Source organism: Podarcis melisellensis, assembly GCF_964234715.1.
Source record: "Podarcis melisellensis genome assembly, chromosome: Z".
NCBI classification, from domain to species: Eukaryota; Metazoa; Chordata; class Lepidosauria; order Squamata; family Lacertidae; genus Podarcis; species Podarcis melisellensis.
This window is the reverse complement of record NC_138547.1, coordinates 20,885,560-20,903,366: the sequence shown is the minus strand read 5'-3', so window position 1 is coordinate 20,903,366 and position 17,807 is coordinate 20,885,560. Positions and strand designations below refer to the sequence as shown.

Genomic DNA, 17,807 nt, shown 5'->3' with positions numbered 1-17,807 from the left:
AGGGGAGCCCGATGCCTGGCCCTGCAAGAGCATCTCTCCCCTACCCTCCAGGGGCTTCAGAAGTATTGCTGCCTATCTTATAAATATTATAGTTATTGCTGCTGTTATCATTTATTGATTACTTGCCCTTCACCAGCAGGTCCCAAGACGGTTTGCTAAAGTTTAAACTGAAATACTAAAACCAGTTAACACAAATTACATCAGAATAAGGTGGGTTCTGAAAACACATAATACCTTAGTTGAAAGGCACTAGAGAGGTCCCTTTCTTTTCCCTACTCCCATAGCCTTTCCAGTGAGAAACCCAAATAAATAAATATGAACATTACTTTTGAAAAGATGATAACAGTGGGAAATAGATGGCCCAGGTGTTGTTGTTTTTTAATATAGTCAATTCTAGGCAACACTTTGTAATCCAGGGCAAAGGCAGGCAGCCATGCAGGATGAAAAAGTAATAAGACAAAGTCACCGTGCATTTTGTTGCTCTCCAGAAACTCTTCATCCTCTCGGTGGGAATGAACCCAGTTCCCTTGGGCATACTTTTGCACATTCTCCTCCAGGTACCAGGACTGATTTTCATCAAAAATCAAGAAGAGGAGTGCAAACTCCTTGTTGACACCTTTCCTTCTCCCATCTAAATCCAGCGTCCCTTTACGGCAGACCTTTAGGGGGCCAATGAGACCACTGAACACATCCTGGGGGTAAAAGGGCAGAGAAAAGTTGGGAAGGTTATCCTAGCAGTTTTACTTACAGACTCCTGTTAGCTGGGGCAGCTTCTGGAACCAAAATAATTCTCCTCCAAAGTACAGTCATACCTCGAGTTGAATGAGCTTCAGGTTGAACGCATTCGTGTTGCACTCCGCGGCAACCCGGAAGTAACGGAGCACGTTACTTCCGGGTTTCACCACTCGCGCATGCGCAGACGCTCAAAATGCTGCCACGCGCAGGCGCGGAAGCGGCGAAACGTGACCCGCACAGACGCAGATGCGCTGTCATGTCTTGCGCTCCGTTCGGGATGCGAATGGGGCTCCGGAACGGATCCCGTTCGCCTCCCGAGGTACCTCTCTAGATTCTACGGGCTACAACCAAGGATTTCTATAAACCAGGGTTTCCCAAACTGCCATACGTCTGGATTTTCCCAGATGTTACTGGGATTTCAAAGGTGGAATTGGCACCTGGGGGTGATTTCTGAAAGGTGGCACTTTGTCTTTTTTGTATGTGTGCATTTTTGTAAAATGAAAGCTTAACAGCTTTGGGGTGTCCTGGTTTTTACTTTTTGATATATGGCAACCCTATTGCCAGGAGTGAGGAATTCTCTCCCTCTCCCAATGGCACCAAGAAGCAGGGAGGAAATAAGAAAGTTATTTCTTAAGATTTTTTTTGAGTCATCACAGTGAAAGACGAAGAATCCAGTCATTCCTCAATGATGGCATTGCTCGCACTGAGCTCCTCTCTTCTTCCCTTCTAGCAACACCTGCCTCTATGGCGTCCATCCATGGTCAACTGTCTCTGTGCCCTTTGTTCTGCACCCTTAACAAATGTCATGTTTTGGGAGAAGGGTTAGTTATGCGGTCCAGTGACGTGTCAGCTAACTGTTTTGCCTCCTCTCCTCCATCTCCTAACACCTTATAATTCTGCTGTTTTCCTCTCTCTAAGTTGTTGTTTTCCTGAAAGCCCTGCTGTAATTCGAGACTGCTATCCTCTTCTCTGGGAGCTACAGGAGAAGGGGGGGGTGACCTTCACCATTCCTCCTCCTCTTCAGCCTTGTCCCTGAAACCTGTACAGTGAGCACAGGTCTTTCCTTGCACAGTGTAAGCTTAGTATGAATAAACATCCTGGTGAGGAGCTCCTTTGCATGGTGGTATAATCCTCTCACAAAAGCTAGAGAAAAACTGCAAACCTTTACAGGATCCACACTGGAATAGTAGATCCAAGAGACACAGGCAGAATCATTAGGTCCAGGGCCAGATCTTTCAGGAACATCCCACCGATAGGTGACAATTTCACCTGAGACAGAGAGACACAGAATTTATTATTATTATTATGATTATTAGAGAGAAATTGACATCTTTCTACTTCTGTTGGAATCTCAGTGACTTATTTATTTCATAATATTCATACTGTAAAGGTAAAGGGACCCCTGACCATTAGGTCCAGTTGTGAACGACTCTGGGGTTGTGGTGCTCATCTCGCTTTACTGGCCGAGGAAGACGGCGTTTGTCCACAGACAGGTTTTCTGGGTCATGTGGCCAGCATGACTAAGCCGCTTCTGGCGAAATCAGAGCAGCGCATGGAAACGCCGTTTACCTTCCCGCTGCAGTGGGTACCTATTTATCTACTTGCACTTTGATGTGCTTTCAAACTGCTAGGTTGGCAGGAGCTGGGACTGAGCAACAGGAACTCACCCTGTCACAGGGATTTGAACCGCCGACCTTCTGATCAGCAAGCCCTAGGCTCAGTGGTTTAGACCACAGCACCACCCATGTCCCTTATACTGTACAGCGCTTAATTATATTTTTAAAAAACACCTCAAAAGGGTTTGCCAAAAAAAAAAAAAAAAGATAATACAATTACCAATGTGGAAAATTAATAATAATTTAATTTTTTTGAAAAGTTAAAATAACAATAGACTAGAAGAAGATTAAAACTTGTATCAGGTTTCTATACATATCTTACAATTAAATCGTTTAAATATCCAGTTATGAAATGTTTCTTATTGGAAAATCAAGGGCTTACCCACAATTACCTTTTGGCCTGCTCTTCCCAGGCACAGGCCTACACTTTAAAGCTCTGTATCTGAGCACCCCCCCCTCCTTTCCCTCTGGAGCTTTCTCCATGATATGCCGCTCTCTAAAGGAGCACACTGGCTCCTTTAATGGGAGGAAATGGCTCTTTGGGTTTTCTTTGGGTTGCCATTTGCTTCCATTGGGCTTTAAAGAGCAGGTTTTTACGGGGAAAGCTCAGGAGCAAAAAACCAAAACCAAAAAACCAAAAAACCAAAAACTTCCAAGGAAGGGGAGTCTATCACCTTCCAATGGGGTCCATTCCACAGCTGAACAGCTGTTCCTGTCAGAAAGTTCTTCCTGATGTTTCATCGGAATCTCCTTTCTTGTCACTCAAGTCTATTGGTATGGGTCCCAGACTGTGCAAAGTGATAGGGAGCCCACCCAGCCTCTAACCATACAGGTGCCTGAGGATGGACTCCAGGTGGTCTCTGTGAGCACTGCAGGTGATAGTTAATAAGAAGCTTGGCCACTATACATGACACAGGGGTCTAGACAAGGCAACTCACAGCAGAGGCCTAAGACTCACCAGGCATTGCTGCTTCTGAGCCTTTGTTGCTGTTCTTCTCCAGGACTCCATGGGCATGAAGGGAGTAAGGCCGTGTGGCGTTGTTCTTGAACACAATATTGAGGACATCTCCCACTTCTGCCCAGATGAACGGACCTAGAGGCAAGGAGATGCTTTAGGGAACAAGCGCTGTTGGGACAGTGACTAGGAATGGATGAGAACAACATAAAAAGATGTACACTTGAAAGCAGTGCATTGAAAGCAATACGTGGGTGGCATAACAATGCTCATACAGTGATGTGCATGTGCTCATGCAGTAGCTGTGGCTATTGCTGGGTCAGTACAAAGAATTATCTCAATGTTTCCACAGTCCAAGCTATCGGAAGAAGTGGGTCTACTCAAGCCTGCCAAGACGTGCAGGGGGCATTGCTATACTAGGTTCAGAGTGAGAATTTGTGACCCAGACCCATCCTCCACTTGCTTGCTTCCCAAAGTAAGTCCCCACTCTCTAAGTAATGAGAGTTCTGAAGTGAAATATGCAAGCACTATTTTAACCTGCTGCTTTGGGAGAAAGCAACTCTCCAGGCCTCAATGCAGGCCACGCCTCTCAGTTCTGCACAACCCTGCCTGCTTTTACCTGAGTGTGTTTGATTTAGCCTACTATACATGCCAACCTAGCAGTTCGAAAGCGCGTCAAAGTGCAAGTAGATAAATAGATACCACCCTGGCGGGAAGGTAAACGGTGTTTCTCTGCGCTGCTCTGGTTTGCCAGAAGCAGCTTAGTCATGCTGGCCACATGACCTGGAAGCTGTATGCCGGCTCCCTCGGCCAATAAAGCGAGATGAGCACTGCAACCCCAGAGTCAGTCACGACTGGACCTAACGGTCAGGGGCCCCTTTACCTTTACATGGGAATAGCCGGGGGGCAGGGGGGGGATAGTTGTCCCCCCAAATCAATAAAAATCAATACAAATGTATAGCTAACTGAGGTTCTGTCACCCCAACAAAAGGCCTGCCCCCCCAAACAAACCTTGCTATACACCCATCCATCATCTTTGCAAACAATTTTAATTAGCTAAAACACTGAAAGGCAGGAGGAGGCTCACTTCTCCTGAATGAACTGGTTAGGGTGGTGCCTGAATATCTTGCTTCAGAATTCTCATTCTTCAGGGGGAAGAGGCTTTTACAAAAGGAAAGGAAAGCTACAAAAATGGGGAAACAAAGATCCCCCTGCTACAACTAATTAGCCAAGAAAAACCTGGCAAAATATCTTAATGATAAAACCTATATATAAGAAACATGCAGCACTTATTTTACTCCTCAGATTAAGAACATAACCAATAAGAACCTCATCCTCCATTTATTATTGGCAGCTAGATTAGTGATCATAAAGATTTGGAAAACTTTAAATGCAAATCTTTTTGAAGGCTGAAGTTTGCAAGTATAGGACTTCATGCTTTTGGACAAACATTTCACAAAAGGAATATTGATCCAGTGCGATGGGAGGACTAACGCTTTCTATATATCCTTTTATTGGCTTTGTTAAGGCAATCAAACATGGTTTTCACTCTCAACAGACTCAAGGAAACTTATTGAGAGATACTTTCATTTGATTGTCTTTCTTGGAATGTTTAAAAATACAACCATCAGCTGCTATTTAGCATTCTTTTCTGTACATCTACTGAGCCTCATTTTCCTAGTATGGCTATATTTTGTTAATTGAAATTGAAAAACCAATTACCAAAAAAATCGAAGAAAGAAAAGAAAAGTGCAATCTGAAATAATTAAGAAAACAAAATGTATTGCGAAGTTCTTACATTTCTGGATGACAATGTAAATGATGACATTTTTCCTTTTATTAATTGCCCCATAGAATTTTTTGTTATATTATCCCTTCTGCCTTCCACATCTCATGTTCTCTCCGCTCCCCCGCCTTTTCTAGTTAATTTGTTTTCTTTTTTCTTCTTAGAAAACAAGAATGCTTCATATATAATCGCTATGGCAATGAATTGTAATAATAACGTTAATAAAACCGTTTTTAAAAAGAAGAAGGAAATAGAAAAGCTGAGAGTCTGGGCCCCAGATTTGTTTTGTGCCTAGTACAGCTGTGCTCCCCTGCAATTATCGTCAGACCCATCTCTTCTGATGGCTTGCACTGTGACTAAGCTGCGGTAGTTATTTATACTGACCCAGCTATTTTCCCATGAGAGCGGGAAAGGCATGGGCAGAAAAGAGTGGGCATGGACAGAACAGCCCATAATAAGCAGCACATAATAAATTTCCATTGCTACCCACAGTACGCTGAAGAGCCATGGAGAGGGAAAAGCAGAAAAAACTTATCAAAAGAACACAGCACTCCAGAGATACAGTCCACATTGACATCATGCCATTAAAGTTCTATTATACCAGTTTAAATAGTCAGTGGCTTCTCCAAAAGGATTATGGGAGCTGCATTATCAAACCACACTGGGAATTGTACCTCTGGGAGGGGAACAGGGGCTTCCTACCAACGTTAAGCACCCTTAACAAACTACAGCTCCCAGAATTTTTTCTTTTTGAGGGGGGAGGTTGTCGTGACTGTTTGAAGTGGCATGGTGCTCAGATACTGCTTTAAATGTGTGTTGTGAATGTTGCCACAGAGAGACTCCGCACTACATCTGGAGAGGCATCACAATGGGGGAGAAGACCCTCGATTGCCTAGACATCCTCAGTTCTTACATTTATAATGGGAGTCTATTATGATGATAATTTGAAGTCCAAGGTACATCAGGCCCAGTGCTATTTTTCTTTTTTTAATGTAATAATTTTTATTAGTTTTCAGTTACAATAACCCAATAAAAGCCTTGTTGTGAATACCAATTTATAATACCAAATCATAATACAATTAATAATGCCAATTGTAATAATAAAAAAATAAAAAAATATTTATACCCCGCCCTCCCCAGCCAAAGCTGGGCTCAGGGCAGCTAACACCAGTAAAATTACAATAAAAACATAATAGGGGGGACCAATTTAAAATACAGGTTAAGGTACAATTTAAAAAGCAGCCTCATTTTAATGATAGCCCATAGACCAAAACCGCAAGGGGAGGGAAACATAAGGGTCAGACTGAGTCCAAACCAAAGGCCAGGTGGAACAGCTCTGTCTTGAAGGCCCTGTGGAAAGATGTCAACACCCACAGGGCCCTAGTCTCTTGTGACAGAGCATTCCACCAAGTTGGGGCCAGTACTGAAAAGGCCCTGGCCCTAGTTGAGACCAATCTAACCACCTTGCGACTTGGGACCTCCAAAATGTTGTAATTTGTGGACCTTAAGGTCCTCCGCGGGGCATACCAGGAGAGGCGGTCCCCTGCATGCTAGATTTGATGATTTGATAATTTACTTTAACTCTGCATTCCAATTACACACCAGTCAGAATAACAAACCCTTATGCCTCCAGTGCTGTTTTTCTAGAAAAAGAGGTGCCAGAACTCACCACGAACACCCCCCTTGTTCTCTTAGAATGGCAATGGCGCCCACCTAAGAGGTGCCAGAACTGGATTTCGGTGAGCTCCAGCTGGAAAAAAAGCAGTGACCGGGCTTGGTTTACACATGCAGACATATGAAGTATTAACAGAATGGCAGGGTTCTGAGGCCGGGGAATGCAATGTACCACCTCTGACCACAAGGCATCCTATTTTTTGAACACTCTCCTAGAGTATCAAACTAAACCAAATCATAAAAAACCCACCTCTTGTTAATTAGAAAACTGGTAAATCTAGCAACAATTTCCAGCGGTATAGCTGAGTTAGCCTATTGCTGTGAAAAACGAGAGAGTCCTGTAACACCTACTGCATTAAAATTCATTTGCAGAAAATGTTTTTACAAAGGGGGCTGATTCATAAGTTATACCCCCACCTGCTGTCTGAAACAGTGCAGTGCACTCTACTGTCTCTAGCTTTCAAACATCTACCTCTGCTGCACGTGTAGACCAGGTCATCTGGATGGGTGTTCATTGTGGGATTTTTGTGCACATTTTTTTCCAGTGTCCATGCAATGCTGTTTTCATCAAAGTAACAATTGGCACGCACCCCCCGATGCATTTAATTTATATTCACCCTTTTCTATGGAAGTAAAAAAAAGTAAAAGCAAAAATAAGTAAAAAAGACCTCTGTAGCCAAAGGCCTGTTTCCGATTGTGCTATCTAGCAAACTTGCTTGCAGATTAAGCCCCAGACTTGCTCGAATGGAACACAGGAACAAAAGAAGATCCTGCTGGATCAGGTCAGTGGGCCGTCTTTTAAACCCATCTAATTTGGTGGCCATCACTAACTCCTGGAGAAGTGAGAGGAGCAGCACCTACTTTGTGTACAATCCTTCTCCTTACCCAGGATCCCTAGGTGTTCCTCGCCATCCATCCTGCTCTTTGGGGTCTTGAACGTCCCATTCGTGTATTCCCTGTATACTGCTTTTTTGTACCGGGAGCCAAGGAGTCCGTTCTTGCCACTCAGAAACACGTCGCTATACCTGTGAATGCTGAAGTTCCTTTGTGCGTTAATGATGCTCTGTTGGCATTAATAAAACAATAACACACATCTTGTCTGTGCTGGGCAGGTCATGGCTCTAGGGAATCTGGTTTCTGGAGATGTGAAGCCCGCCGAGAGGAAAGGCTTTGGGAGATGCCTGGAAAAAGGCTTAGCATAGGGGGACCTGGGTACAGGTCAGCTATGAACTAGCAGGGGAACTAAAAGTGATAATATCCTGGTATATGCCCTTGGTGTTGGTGGTGGAATGGTTTCATGAGATCCCTTCAGCCAGGGATTTCAGGGCTGCATTCCCACATGAGCAACTTTCAAGGGGCCACATTTCAGGGATCAGCAGGGCCAGAGAGGCAAAAGTGGATGTGGCTAGAGCAAAAATGGCCAGAGCCGTCTTTTCCATTGGGATTACTGGAGCGTTGCGCCAGGGTGCTAGCTTCTCAGGGGCACCGCAGCGAGTGGGGAAGCTGCGTGGCTTTGCCGGCGGCCTCCCCTTTCCCTCCTGCACACCCGCCAGCTGCGCCCTGTCAACCACATGGCTGGCAGGCATGCAGCTTGCCTCCCAAGCCTCTGCAGGAGGAGAGCGACCCTGCAGAGGCTTAAGATGGAAGCTGCACCCCACCAACTACTGTATATGGCTGGCGGACATGCAGCTTCCTTCCCAAGCCCCTGCGGAGGAGAGCCATCCCCGCAGAGGCTTGGGAAAAGGTTGACAACTCTGTAAAACGCGGGGTGGGGCGCCGGAGGGATCTTTGCACCACGGCCGGATATGCTTAAGACAGCCCTGAAAATGGATGTTGCTGTTATCTTTCTGCAATCAGCTGCGTTCTAGCTGTGCAAAAGTCGGAAGCTTTTACCCACCCACATGTCTCCCCAGCCTCTTTTCCGGCAAGTGGGAGGCATTCTGTTGAAGGACACTCAGGCAAAAGCACTCAGGTGTGTGCGGAACTGAGGGGGTGGCTGGAGCCCTGGCTGCTGAGGCCCAGAGAGGGCCTCCTTTGCCCCCCAGCCTTAGGTTCCCCACCTCTTTCCTTAGGCCACATTGCTGCAATCCGCACATTTAAAGCCTCAAAAATCTTCTGCCTTCCATATGGTGCTGCTGGGGAGCAAGAGCAAGGCAAGAATTAGGAAGCATGTTAATAGGCCAGAGGGCACGCCATCCCTTTTGTATGCAGATATTCAAGGTTTGGAATGGTCTGAAACACTAGGAAGACTGAAGAGGGCAAATGCCTGGGATTTCAGCAGGAGCAAGCAGCCAAGCTGGGAAGGGGCAAAGAAGAACAGGGGAAAGGAGAGGAATCTGCCTCATTTTAAACTAGGGAGAAGGAGGTGGGATGGGGGTGTGTGAAATGTGTCCCAGAATGTTATCAGGGGAGTGAGGAGGGTTGACTGTGATTCAGCCAGGCCTGGTTTTCTGGATCACTTGGGGTTAATACTCAGGAAGCACCCCTAATTATTGCCTGTGTCTTTGTTCTAGTCTCTGAGGAACTATTGCGACTAACCACTCAATTCAGACTGCATTTAGCAGGCTTAGAAAAACAGACATTCCTTGGGCTATCGATACCACACAGGCACCTTCATAGCTGTCTTATTGGCACCTGTAAGATATGTATTTTGTTTAGGCTAGCCTACCCATACATTTATGAAGTTGGTGTGAATTTCAATTTTTTTTAGTTTATAGTCATTTTGATTTCCACATATACCCCCCTGAAAAATTCTTAGCTTAGAATCACTGAATTGTTGAGTTGGAAAGGGCCCCAAATTATTGCAGTTAATTCTTATTTCTTATAATTTTATTGCTTTAGCTTTTTCATAAACAGCTTTGGGGTCTCCTGCCCCCCGAATAAAGCAGCATAGAATATTTTTTAATGAAATGAATAAAAATGAACAATATCACAATAATGATAACCACCACAGCAACTGTGCTTAAAACACACTGCTGCTGTTGTTACTATTATTAATAAACTGACCTGGAATGTATGTTTGAGTTCTTTGCCCCAAAGACTGTCAGGTCAGGAGCTTCACAGACCCTGATATTTCAGGGCCCAAACCTGGGACGCAGGTGTGGGCCCCAGTGATGTCATGGGGGACAGGTCTTGGTGAAATCACTAAGTCTATGCAATAATTTGCAAAGACAGAGTCTAACTAGAAAAGGGGAGGGGGGAAGGGGAAGTGAAGATACCCTCAGAGAGTTTGTGCTGTGATTTTCAGCTGGCTCCTACTAGGCTGAAGGACGCGGGTGGCGCTGTGGGTTAAACCACAGAGCCTAGGACTTCCTGATCAGAAGGTTGGCGGTTCGAATCCCCGCGATGGGATGAGCTCCCGTTGCTCGGTCCCTGCTCCTGCCAACCTAGCAGTTCGAAAGCACGTCAAAGTGCAAGTAGATAAATAGGTACCGCTTTGGCGGGAAGGTAAACGGCGTTTCCGCCGACATGACCCGGAAGCTGTACACCGGCTCCCTCAGCCAATAAAGCGAGATGAGTGCTGCAACCCCAGAGTCAGTCATGACTGGACCTAATGGTCAGGGGTCCCTTTACCTTTACCTTTACTAGGCTGAAGCTTGCAAGCTGCACTCACAGGCATAATAATAATAATAATAATAATAATAATAATAATAATAATAATAATAATAATATTTTCAGGTGGACTTGTCCACCTGGAGATTCAAGGCCCCCCCCATGTAATGGCCAAGCAAACTTGGGAACTTCAAGAAAGTTCTGGGGGTCTGACAATCTCATTGCCCCTTTGGGTTAAAAGGACAAACTGGGTTTTTAAGCTCTCTGTATTTAAACTGTAACATTATTTTGTGGGTATGGACTAGTAATTGTCTTATGCTGTCTCTTTATAAAATTGCAGGTATTTGTGTTTTTGTTTTGTTTTTAATATTATGACACTGACTATAAGCCCTCTTATGGAAACTTTTGTTTTGAAAGGTGGCATACAAATCCATACTGTAAAGCAAGCAAATAAAAGTTAACTCAGCCAACTTGGCGTGGAGAGGAGCCAGAAGAACAGAAGAAGAGCCTGCTGGATCAGGCCAATGGACTATCTAGTCCTCCTGCTCCTTTCTGAAGCAGACCAGTTACCTCTCCTCCGCAGAGCTGTTATATCTTTCCAGTGCCCAATGGCGATCCAGAGCATAGTCCCACTCCACTTCTTCTGCCATGATGTAGAAGGTCCTCACTTGCTCATATTGCTGGTCTGGAAACAGTGTGTTCTTCCCACACTGCTGAACTGAGTAATGTCCTCTCATCCCAGACTGGTAGTGGTTGCTAGTCTGACAGTATACTTCAAAAGTCCCTAGTGGGCAGCATAAACAGAGATGTGCAAGATGGTGGCAGACAGGTCCCTCCAGATGTTTTCAATCAAAACTGTCTGCTTTGCGAAGGACTTCCTTTCACCTTTCTTAATCTTCCAACATTTGGCTTCATTGGATGTCCACAAATTCTAGTGTCATGAGAGAGGCAGAGCAACTTTTCTCTGTCCACTTTTTATAAAATTCATTCATGTCACCTCCCCCCCCCCCCTTGGGCTTGCATGTGCAGGACAGACTTGTGTTCTATCATATCAAGCCATGGGTCTAACTAACGAACCCTCATTTTATCCTCACAACGATTCTGTGAGGTAGATTTGGCTGAGAAGGAGGGTGTGACTCAAGCGAGCCCACTAAGCTTCATTGCTGGGTGGAAAGTTGAACCCTGGTCTCCCAGATTCTAATTTCAATTGCACTATGCCCTACAATTCTGTGATTCTACCACACTGACTTTGACTTGTGCCTCAAGCTTGAAAGCAAAACAAAACCCTGAAAAATTCATCTCCAGGGATTTAGAAGAGAGATCTTGCATATCCAAGGTCACTGTCTCTACATGGCCTTTATTGAAAGCTTGCGTAACTCTGTTTCCTTGGACAGTAAAGGTTATGATTAGATTGAAAATGTTTACTCTGCTTCTAAACTGACTACACTGGTGTAGACCACACATTGGATGCACACACTCCCCCCCCCCCCCAGCATCCTGCAAAATGTAGCCCACGCCTCACAGAGCTGTAATTCCACAAGACACTTAACAAACTATAGTTCCCAGGATTCTTTCAGGGAAACCTTGTGCTTTTAAGCATGCATAAAATATATGGTTTGGGCATGAGAGAGAAAGGTTGCAAATGGGTTGAGGCATTTACCTTCGCTATCTGGCTGCATGAGGGCTGTGGCAAATGTGTGAGGGAAGAGACTGGCTCCATCTCGCCTCATCCCATTCATCAAGACCGTATTTCCCTGGAAGGTTGCGCCATGGACATCGGCTTCACTGCCAAAGCCCAAGAGATGCCAGGAGACAGTTTCTTCCCTGCAGACATCTAGGAGAGGCATGTTGCTGAACAGGAACCCATTAATGGCTTTAAGGGGGGGGGTGAACCCCAAAGGAAAATAAACAAAAAAGGAGACATTTATTTATTTGATTCATGCATGGACCATACCTTTTCATATACTGCTTTGAATTGGGGCAGGGAGGCTTTTTTATTTTTTTGCAACCAAGCAGAGTACAAACTTTACAAAAGAAATAAATGAAATAAATAAGAATATTGTAAAAGCCTGCTGGATCAGGCCAAAGGGGCCCCATCAAATCCAGCATCCTGTTCTCATAATGACCAACAAGATGCCCCAATGGAAAACCAGCAAGCTGCGCAAGAGCTACACTTTCCCCTGGTTTGCAGCAACTGGCATTGAGAAGCATTGCTGCCTCCAACTTGTTAACGCAGAGCATGGCCTTCATGGCTTGTAATAATAATAACATAATAGTTTATTATTTATAAGCTGCCCATCTAGCTGGGTTGCCCCAGTCACTCTGGACGGCTCCCAACAGAATATTAAAAACACGATAAAACAGCAAACATTTAAAACTTCCCTAAACAGGGCTGCCTTCAGATGTCTTATAAAAGTCACATAGTTGTTTATTTCCTTGACATCTGATGGGAAGGCATTCCACAGGGGCAGGCACCACTACTGAAAAGGCCCTCTGCCTGGTTCCCTGTAACCTTACTTCTCTCAGTGAGGGAACCGCCAGAAGGCCCTCAGAGCTGGACCTCAGTGTCCAGGCTGAACAATGGGGGTGGAGATGCTCCTTCAGGTATACTGGGCCGAGGCCATTTAGTGCTTTAAAGGGCAGCACCAACACTTTGAATTGTGCTCAGAAACACACTGGGAGCCAATGTAGGTCTCTCAGGACCAGTGTTATATAGTCTCAGTGGCCACTCCCTGCCGCATTCTGGATTAGTTGTAGTTTCTGGGTCACCTTCAAAGGTAGCCCCATATAGAGCACATTGCAGTAGTCCAAGCGGGAGATAACTAGAGCACGCACCACTCTGGTGAGACAGTCTGTGGGCTGGTAGGGTCTCATCCTGAATATCAGGTGGAGCTGGTAGACAGCTGCCCTGGACATGGAATTGACCTGCGTCTCCATGGACAGCTGTGAGTCCAGAATGACTCCAAGGCTGCACACCTGGTCCTTCAGGGGCACAGGTACCCCATTCGGGACCAGACAGTCCTCCACACCTGCCTGCCCTTGTCCCCCAAAAGCAGTACTATAGGTTTGTAGCCATCAATAGTCCTCTCCTCTATGAATTTGTCTAAACCTATAGGTTAGTGGCCCATCCTTGGCTCTTCTGGAAGCAACTTCTGCAGTTCAGCTATGCGCTGAGTGAAGAAGTCCTCTCTTTAATCTGTCCTTAATCTTCTTACATTCAGCTTTATTGGATGCCCATGCGTTCTGGAGTTATGGGAGGAGGGGGGCTTTCCTCTATCCATTTTCTCCATGCCATAGATTGTTTACAAACGTTGTCTCTTACATGCCTTTTCTCTAAACTGAAGACCCAAATGTTGCAACCTCTGATTACAGAGGAGTTGCTCCACCCCTTAATCATTTTGGTTGCCCCTTTCTGAACCTTTCCCAACTCTATAACATCCTTTCTGAGGTGATAGCTCAGAGTAGATATTTCAGATAGGTGCTCCGATTAATTTCTAGGTTAGGGTCTAACCTAACTGCGTCTTCATTCCCAAAGAGTGGGTGTGATGACATACCGTGCATCCTGTTGGATTCCTTGAAGTCTTGATCTTGAAAAGGATGGTCCTTTTTCAAGAAGTACTTCAAATTTGCATCCAGATACCAACTTAGATTTTCATCAAACACACCAAACAAGAGATAAAACTCCTTCTCGACACCTTTCTAGGATAGCAACAACACACAGGATGTCAGGCTTTTGAAAAATACCTATTCTCATACACTAATCATTGTTGGTTATTGTCGCAAGAGCATTGCTGGCCATTCCCCGAGCTGGTGAGGCTCATTTGACAACAGTGAGAAATGAAGCCTTGAGTGTCAATGGAACTCCCTGCCACTGGAGATTCATGCCTTCTTTGTCAACTTTTAAATTTCTGCTGAAATCTTTTCTATTCTGCTAGGCCTATGCTGGCAGTTAATAACATGTCCTACTACAATAGTTATTTGATATCTGTTTTTTAACTTTTTAATGATTTTATTGTATGGTTTTATTGCTGTAAATGGCTTAGATTTTTTAATGACAAAACCGCATACAAATATACAGTGAACCTCAGTTTTCAAACGTAAACCATTCCAGGAGACCGTTCAAAAACCACTCAATACAGAAGCCTCAAAACAACAGGCAAACTCAAAACAGAAGCCATGTGGCATGTTCAGCTTCCAAAAATCGTTCAAAAACCGAAGCAATTACTTCCAGATTTTCGGAGTTCGAAAGTCGAAACTTTCAACTTCTGAGGCACTTGAAAACCGAGGTTCCATTATACTTATAATTAAGTAAAGTAAGTAAATAAGTAAAACTTTTTGCTTTGTGTTTAATGCTGTAACTTTGCTATTAATTGCCATGGACTCAGGAGAGGATAGGCGAGATATAAGCAATAAAATAATCGCCATCATGTTCCAAGTCTACCCACCTAACCACAAGCCACTGTCAATCAAGTAGGGAGCCAGGGAATTCAGACCCTGTAGGGCTGGCAGTTTTGATGGTGGTCGCATGGGAGTACTAACATAGGTTGAGTCTCAAAAAATTACCCATCTCCAGTCCCTTCTGCTGATACTGGTCAATGGCACAACGGCAAAGCAACCAAGCATACCTGCTTATTATGTTCATCAAGAGTCCCAGGCCGACATATAAGCAAGGGCCCCACTAAGCCAGAATTGGTGTCTCTGACCGGATCTGATGCAGAAGAGTACATCCAGGTCAGACAAGGAGGGTCGGTGGCTGTAGGCCCAACATGCTGAGGGACCATCCAGTGGTACACAAAGCTCCCCAGAGGCTTCACAGCAGCTCCGTTCCTAGATAAGCCTTTGAAAAGCAAGAAGGGTTATGCAACTCCTTGTATCATTAGAGCTAGTTATGGCGTAGTGGTTAGCGTGTTGGGGAGACCAGGGTTCAAATCCCCACTTGGGCATGAAGCTCGCTGGGTGACCTTGGGTCAGTCACTGCCTCTTGGTCAAACATACCTCACAGTTGTGGGGATTTGATGGTGATGGGGAGACCATGCACACCACACCTCAGGCTCTTTGAAGGAAAAGGTGGGATATAAAAGCAAAAAATAAATAAACGAAATTTTAAAGCCGTTCATAGCAGCTGGGGGGAGATAGCACGAACCGGGGGAAACCTGCTTAGTGTACTGCAAATACTGCGGGACTCCACTTCCCATGAGTCCCCACAAAGATGGCCAAGGATGATGGGAACTATCTGGAGGGTGCAAAGCTGGTGAGAGACAGTGCTGTGAGGGGGTTAATTTCATGTTTGGACAGAAATGTTTTTTCTTGTCAGTCTGGATCTTACTGATCAGTGCTGTTCAGCAATCTCCTGAGTCTAAGAATTATGATAGGCAGACACTCATTTCTCAAGCTACATTTTCCATACCATCCATCATTCTATATACAGTCATACCTCGGGATAAATGTGCTTCAAGTTAAGTATTTTCGGGTTCCGCTCCATGGCAACCTGGAAGTAACGGAATGTGTTACTTCCGGGTTTCGCCGCATGCGCATACAGTCAAAATGACGTAACGCGCATGCGTAGAAGTGGCGAAACGTGATCCGCGCACACGCAGATGCGCGGACGTGGGTTGCTTTCACTTCAGGATCTGAACAGGGCTTCGGAACGGATCCCGTTCGCATCCCAAGGTACCACTGTACCTCCACTATCTCCCCACCTGCCTTACCCTCAGAGGCCTCAGAAACTTTAACACCTACTCTTAGGAAGAGTTCTCCAATCCATAGACAATTTGAGTTGTTCTTTTGTCTACCTTTTCATGGCATTGTGTCTTCTTAATTTTTGTGGTTTGGCTCGTTTCCCCCACTTCATAACCAAGCTGTCAGCACGGCTTGCAACAAGAACACAGTACAATTGCATCTTATTCGGGGTTCTGTTTGTGTCTATCCAAAGCCTCGGAGCCACCCTACAACTGGAAGGGTGGGGTGGAGAAAGAGAAACCCCCATGCTCCCAGACCCCATGCTCTAAGTGGGCCTTCCTCCCTCCCCCAGCAAGTGCGGAATCTTTTTCAGCTTGAGGGCTGCATTTTCTTCCAGGCAGGTTTCCAGGGGCCACATATCAGTGGTGGGTGGGGCTGGAGGCAAAAATGGGCAGGGGAGCTATTGAAGGGCAGGGGAGCTACTAGGCTGGATAGCCATGCCCTGCCTCCAATGCTTCTGAATGCCAGCTGCTGGAAACCGCAGGAGGGGAGAGGACTGCCCTTGTGCTTAGATTCTGCTCCTGGGCTTCTTCCCATTTTGAGGCAGGTCCCTTGGAAACTTGTCCATATGAGAAATCATCCCTCTAGCTGAAAAAGGATTCCTCACCTGATTCCCAGCAACTGTTATTCAGAATCATAATTCCTCTGGCAGTGCCACATTGCAGGTCCCTTGGCTAGAAAGCACAGGACAAGAGGAAAACCACTCAGTCTCATACTTTCTACACATGGGACAAGTGGGAGCATGGATAAGCCCTATGTGTCAACTTTTCTCCATCCACTTTCTCCGAAATGCCATGCACAATTTTGCAGACTTCTATCATGCCATTTCTTAGGGCTCATCCACACATATCAAGCCTCACGCTTTCCAGGCAGATGTCCAACTTTAAAAGTCAGTGTCCAAGCACTTTTTTAAAATTTTGCTCTGCAGCTTTCCACAGAAAGACCTGCTCTTTGATGCTGAATCTGAGCAAACAGAACCCCATGGAAAATCCAAATGGCTGTTTGTTCCGATTCAGCAGTAAAGAGCGGGTTTTGTGGGGAAAGCACCAGGGGGGGAAAGTGTCGGACATGGAGCTTTAAAGCAGAGACCTGATCCTAAAATATGTGCCACAAAAGGAGGTCTGAATGAGACCTCACTCCAAACTGGAAAGTTCCAACACTGCAACCCTTTCTCATAGGGAGCTCTTGCATTAAAAGCATTGTGAAACCTGCCCTTTCTGAAATAACTGAAAACAACCTCTACTTCTTCACCCCAAGCAATCATCCTGGTCTTGCTAAGCAAGTGAAGAGCACAGTTTTTATACAGCTGTTGCTAAAATGAAAATGTGCATGTAAGAACTAACCATCCTGGTAAGCAGTTCCTTCCCATTCCTTTTCATAAAATGCACCATGGGGCTGAATGCTAAAAGACCAAGAGGCTTTGTTTGCAAACGTAACCTGGATAGTATCTCCGACTTCAGCTTTGATCACTGGTCCTGCAGGGAGAAAGACAGGAATCATAGGTCATAGAATTGTAGAGCTGGAAGGGACCTAGTCCAACCCCATGCAATGCAGGAATCACAACTAAAGCTGGTCTGTAAGTTTGCCCCCTCTGCGAGCCATTTTGTTTTCAAACAGCATGAGCATGCCTTATTTCCACTGAACACTGCATGCAGAAAGCACCTATTTACGAGAATTCTGGCATAGCTAAATATCAGTATTGTGCAAGAGCTCTATATCAGGGGTCAGCAACCAAAGGCCCATGGGCCGG

The 17,807-nt window shown here is 45.2% G+C and overlaps 1 protein-coding gene across 2 annotated transcripts in view; it reads right to left on the bottom strand.

The window, feature by feature from the left end:
- The window catches only part of HEPH (hephaestin), a 47,124-nt gene that overhangs the window by 8,053 nt on the left and 21,264 nt on the right, over positions 1–17,807 (bottom strand). Inside the window, exons 9-17 of one of the 2 annotated variants that reach the window (XM_081897770.1) lie at positions 17,401–17,532; positions 14,944–15,155; positions 13,873–14,017; positions 11,979–12,191; positions 10,889–11,102; positions 7,652–7,800; positions 3,310–3,444; positions 1,898–2,004; positions 467–692 (exon numbers count right to left, since the gene is read on the bottom strand). In XM_081897770.1, coding sequence (XP_081753896.1) covers positions 467–692; positions 1,898–2,004; positions 3,310–3,444; positions 7,652–7,800; positions 10,889–11,102; positions 11,979–12,191; positions 13,873–14,017; positions 14,944–15,155; positions 17,401–17,532 — 1,533 coding nt within the window. The remainder of the gene's footprint in view (positions 1–466; positions 693–1,897; positions 2,005–3,309; positions 3,445–7,651; positions 7,801–10,888; positions 11,103–11,978; positions 12,192–13,872; positions 14,018–14,943; positions 15,156–17,400; positions 17,533–17,807) is intronic. The other variant, XM_081897771.1, reaches the window with a different exon arrangement.